The sequence below is a fragment of the Capsicum annuum genome, chromosome 3, assembly GCF_002878395.1.
Source record: "Capsicum annuum cultivar UCD-10X-F1 chromosome 3, UCD10Xv1.1, whole genome shotgun sequence".
NCBI classification, from domain to species: Eukaryota; Viridiplantae; Streptophyta; class Magnoliopsida; order Solanales; family Solanaceae; genus Capsicum; species Capsicum annuum.
In genome coordinates, this window is record NC_061113.1 from 226,583,869 (window position 1) to 226,589,705 (window position 5,837).

At 34.3% G+C, this 5,837-nt stretch overlaps 1 protein-coding gene across 4 annotated transcripts; it reads right to left on the reverse strand.

Moving 5' to 3' along the window:
- Window positions 1-237: 237 nt before the first annotated feature.
- Window positions 238-2,940, reverse strand: LOC107866130. 4 transcript variants are annotated; one of them, XM_047409410.1, is made up of 4 exons: window positions 2,644-2,940; window positions 1,435-1,536; window positions 790-1,315; window positions 238-672 (listed from the first exon to the last, which is right to left on the reverse strand). In XM_047409410.1, the coding sequence occupies exons 1-4, from the start codon at window positions 2,709-2,711 to the stop codon at window positions 598-600; spliced, it is 771 nt and encodes a 256-aa protein (XP_047265366.1). In that variant the 5' UTR covers window positions 2,712-2,940; the 3' UTR covers window positions 238-597. The 4 variants fall into 4 exon arrangements, with proteins under 4 accessions (XP_047265366.1, XP_047265367.1, XP_016567794.2 ...); XM_047409411.1 differs by having other exon boundaries at window positions 1,435-1,549; XM_016712308.2 differs by having other exon boundaries at window positions 790-1,536.
- Between the last annotated feature and the right edge of the window lie 2,897 nt (window positions 2,941-5,837).

The window sequence follows — 5,837 nt, forward strand, 5'->3', positions numbered from 1 at the left end:
AGTACTAATGAAAAGGGTCATGAAAATTTTTATTCACAAACTCAAAAATAGAGTCATTGGCTTAGACATCCTTTTTGATTCATTCACCATACAAGAATTTGAGGTAAGTTCTCGTATCACATACAATAATATCTAGTTGGAAGAAGATGGTTAGAAGTTATACATTTGAGAGTATGATTTAATCAAAAGAGTGTTAAGGGTTACATTTGTTGTACTATGAAAAGTTACAAGACCAAATTTCCTCAACTACGTTGTACTATGAAAAATTCATCAAATAATGGAGGAGTAGAAACAAAGCCAATAATTAGATCATGCAAAAGTTCATAGAAGCAAGGGTCAAGCAAAGTACTATACACAAGCCACACGAAATCCTAAACTAATAAAAGAAACTTCACCAAACTGAGGCAGCATGCAGAAAGTTTCACTAACAACATTAAAACATCAACTAACTAATCAAAACATTAAAATCCTACACAAATCACACTTGAAACACTTCAAATTAAAGTTAGTAGGTATGCCCTAAGACTGATTTGTTGAGAAGCAAAAGAGCAATTTTCCTTCAGTTGTCAATGCAGCAGTGACATGAATTCAGAATCTTCATGGAGAAATGACATGGCTTTTAATTCTGCTCGAGCGTCTTACAGGAGTGATGACGACTTCTCCTCCACTTGCCTAAAATTTCACAAGGAAAAAGTAGAAAATATATAAGTAAGAGAATAGATTTGGCTATTCAAGAAGCACTATTTCAGTTCCAAAGAAGATAGAATATACCAAGTTAAATACACTAACCTGCTTGGCAGTAATCCTCTCATATGTAGTGAAACTTCCATATGAAGGTGAACCCATTGAGGACTCAGATGTAGCCAAGGATTCTCTCCTGTTAACCTTTCTAGGTTTCTTCTCCATGCTCTGAGCCTTATTATTCCCTGCTTTGGGATATTTCTTGCTATAAGATGAACTTATTTGAAAGCTGCTCATCTCGGATGGACAAGACTCTCCTGCGACTTCGACCTCTGTTGGCCAATTTTGAGAGGAATGCTTCTCTTTGACAACATGGTGTGTGGAAAATTTCTTACTTGAGACTGCTACTGGATGCAAAGTCTTATCACTTCTTCTCTTCACATAAAGAACTATAGCAGCAAGGAGACTCAGTACAAGTGAAGAAATGCCCAGGATCTGATATGCTCCAATATTATCTCCATCATGTCTTATTGGAGACTCCATCAATTCCAAAGTTTGGGCTTCTTCAATAGCAGAAACCTCTTTCACTAAGCTTTCAGGTTTGTCAATCATCGACTCAAGTGCAGTATCCGTACTGATAGCATTATCAACAATGAGAGGTTGAGAGAAAAACTTTAACTCTTCACAAGAATTAGGTACCATCAGTATTTGCAAGTTCAGCATCAACATGAGAAAAGGAAGAACCCTATTAACCTTGCAGTGATAATAGCTATCTGATTCCAGGAATCCTCTTGAGCCAAAATCCTCTTGAGCCATTTCACCATTCTTTCACCAATGAATCCTCGAATTATCATCCTTACAGGAAACCCTACATTTTAATGACCTCCTAACTAGTAAATTCCATAAACTATCCATCTTTTACATTTCAAACATTCTTAAACAATGAATTAAACCAATGAGACAAACTACCTGGTTGTGGGGGTGAGGGGAGGGTTGATTCAATTTTTACTCAAGTTAAAAGAATAAAAAAAATAAAAGGGTGATTGGTCATGAAAATTTTTCAATTTTTGCTATAATTAAATTTTGAAAAACACATTTGACCACAAATTATGCAGAATTTGAAAAACAACAAAAATATTATTTTCCAATTTGTATTCATGACCGACACAACTCTAATTTTCAAATATCATATTTCACTTTGAATTTTTTTTTTACTTTTTTCAAATTTCACAATTAAATATGGCCAGACACCTACTAATAAATCCCTTTAACTGCAAGTTAAAGGCCAAGAAGCAATCAATAATGCCATAAAAAAACAAATCTTTTTACAAAAAAAAGTAAGCAATAGATATAATCTAACAACGGTTTCCATAAATACAATCTACTCAATTATCTTTTTCAAGTGTACAGATAAACTAAAATCATACCTGAAATGGATTAAAAAAGCTGAAAAAAACATGAGATTTTGAGATAAATCTTTTCTGCAGTACAGATACGAAAATTGAAAAACAAATCAAGAACCTCACAATGGAAGAATTGTGATATATCCTCCTTAATCCAAAAAAAAAAAAAGGAAAAGAATCAAGAATCAACAACTAGAGGTGCAGATAAAATATAATTGGGGCAAAACTTAACTGGGATTTCGTGTTTATTAATATAAGAAAAGAGAGGGAGAATAAGAAATTTTTGATTGAAATATCTGCCTCCACTCATATTCGTCATTAGCCATAACAACAAACAAAACCTTTTTCGTCAAAAGGCTCTGCCTAGATCCGGCTCTGCTACTACTCATATTCATCAGTAGCCATAACAACAAACAAAAGCAATGGATAAAATAGATTTACAACGAGAAAGAGCATATAAATTTCATGACAAAGCACCATTTCAATATCTACAACACGATCCAATATTACCAACTCATTTTTACAAACTAAGTAGCAATAAAGATACTTCAAAATATACCTTAATGCTCGTACCATACTTTGAACCACCCTTTCCCGGCAACACATCTGCACCTTCAAAGCAAACATTGAGTGACCTTTTTTTCTTTCTGTAAACACCGCACAGCTTCAACAAGTCGCGGAAGGTACTCTGCACCGTAGTAGTCTAAAGAGGAGTGGCACCAATGTTAAAACCAATGGTTTGCCAGCACACACATGAGTAATGGGCAATTCTCGTGATGGGATCAGTAGAAAAACTGATGAGTTTGTCATTAAAGAAGGAAAAAGGGTTGAGTTTCTTGGCTGTCATTAAAGAAGAAAAAATGGTTGGGTTTCTCAAATAAATAAATTCACGTTAGTTATTGAGGTAAAATAGAGAATAGAAAAAAAAATCTTAAAAATTTGAGAAAAAAGAAAAAGTATAAATAACATAAATATCAACCTTTTTGGAAGTAATTACACTCTTTATCATGTTTTTAATTACTTTACTCTCTCTTTCTATTACTATACATAATATAACCGACATATACATAACATTCTGTGTATATATTGAGATTTTCGTAATATATTTAGGGAGTTGAGATTTTTTTGTAATATTAAAAATATAAGTTGTGTATTTGTGTAATTTTTGAAAAGAAAAATGCAAATCCTGGCAAGTGAACTTACCATGTCAGCAACTTCTTATACCTCCTTTATATATATATATATATATATATATATATATATATATAATAAGTCATCACCATGAGCCTCTAATTATTTATTTAAGTTTTATTCGAGTTTTAGCCGCAATAGTACTGGTGTCTATGAGATTATCAAACAGGCCATTTGTTGCTTTACTGGGAGCATGTGGCCTTACCAATTTCCAACTTCACTTGTTGTGATTTGATATATAGTGGGATACACTCTTACCAAGATGCACACAGGTAAGTAACACAAATATGTAAAAATGTTTACAATTTAGTAAGCTTAGTAATATTTTATGTGCAAAATTGATTGAGCGGCCATCATAGTAAAGTAATTAAAGCCTTTTGCTTATTATTAATTTAATAATTTCACCATCGATTATTTGCTAGACTATATGGTAATATGCAGAAGCAGTATATCTGCTTGCACTTCGGCATAGTGTATAATAAACATAAAGTGACCACCAAAAGTGGCTCTATTTGATGTCTTTTGGTCATTAAATTTACTAATAACAAGAAGTCGAAAATATTACTAGCCTATTATATTATTGATTGAGGGTAAGATGGTGGATTTAAATTTTATCAACTAAAAGGGTAAGACATCAGGTTAGAGTCTTGATGCACCATGATAATACGATATTGGATTCATGTCTCATCAATTTATGGCCTAAGACGTCTTTATATGGATAAGACATTGAGTTTGAATCTCAATGTATCATATTGATGATATTATGATGGCGAAGGCAAAATAATGTATATTTGGTGAAAAGTCATGGAACTTGTCCTATTGAATATGCTCCATTCCATAAAATGAATGTAGCAGCAACATATGATAAGTCTAAAAGATGACAATTTGTTCAATTCTTGAAGTGAATGTGACAGTAATATATGATGTACTCTGAAAGATATGTTAAAGAGAAAAATTCTCTGCTTTATATATGTATGTCTCGATTTGCTCTTAAAGTAGAAATATCTTGAAAGAGGTTCTATGCTATCTGTAACGCCCCGAGACTGCACCCTAGGTGTCACACGGTGCTTACGACCCCGAAGGACCACAAGCTAACCCAAGATTGGTACCTGCTACTAGCACTGAATATAATACTGAAATATATATGTGGAAAAGATCTGAAAATGCCATAAGGTTATCAAAATACTAAAATAATACCGAGTATAACTGATAATAACATCTGGAAACTGAATAACTGTCTATGCTAGTCTGAAAGCATCTAACTGTCTGAATATGGAGTTGATGGGACAGACCCTCAACTAACTCCGACTGAAATAACTACTGGACTACTGAAATGCTGAAATAAGTAAACTCTGTCCTCGAAATATGAAGACTCACCACTATAACTGTTGCTGATAGCCTGAGCTGCTAAGTACGGTCAGGAACCTGAGCATCCGAACCTATGATATGAGACACCATAGTGCAAAGAAAGAGTATGCGTCAGTACGTGGAATGTTCTCGTATGCTAAGTGAGGTAAGGATGATATACATGGGTTCATATGCATGAGCTAATACTGACAATGAACATCATGAAGTAACTGGATGAGAGTACATGCAAAACTTTAACTACTGAACATGCTATACTGCGTATATAGATATACATCATGTATATAAGATTATACTGAAACTGTGTGCTGAATTCTGATGGCTGAGTAACTGATAACTGATAGCCATAGTTCTGTAGAACTGTTTGACTTCTTTACTGAATACTGAGACTAAAATTGTAACTGTGAGAGTGTTCATCTAACCGACTTACCCCAATATAGACTAATTTGGGGTTCAACCTGTGACCCCAGTTTGAAGGGTGTTAGCACCTTGCCACGGGATACTAACAATGCTGGGTCAACCCTAATCTGGCAGGAAGACTCATGGAGGACGACTTACCCTACGCTGGCTATGTAGTTCTGTAACGCAGGGACTGCTACTAAGGGTCCAATGCTCTGCTGGTAGGAATGCCCCCATCCCTGGGTTCTCTCGGTGCTGACTCCTACTCCCAACTGAATCGATAATGAAGTGATTACTAGACTGTACTAGGCTTGACTGAACTGCACTGATCGTGTTGACTGACTGAATTGGACTGAGTTCACTGAGTTCTGTTACTGACTGAGTACTACTGTTGGTGACCTTTACTGGGACTATTCTATAACTACTGCAACTAAGTAAACAGCTAGATTTTGAGTAATAAATACCCCCAGGACCCAATAGCATCAATAATAAAAATAACAAATCTTGAAAGCATAACAATAGTCAATTGTTCACAATTCATTCACTGAGATATTTTGTCAAACACTTGGAGGTCATGAATTTGTACATGAATGAGAACACATGATAACCTACCATGATTACACTATTCAATTCACATGGATATTCTATCAAACACTTGGGGAACATAATGAATGCACATGGTAATGAACAACACATAAGCATCATGAATATAACTTTTACTTATAATTTTAAGGGTTTTAACATGGGAACTACATCAATCAATATACGTGCTATCTTATGTTCATAAAACTTATAATT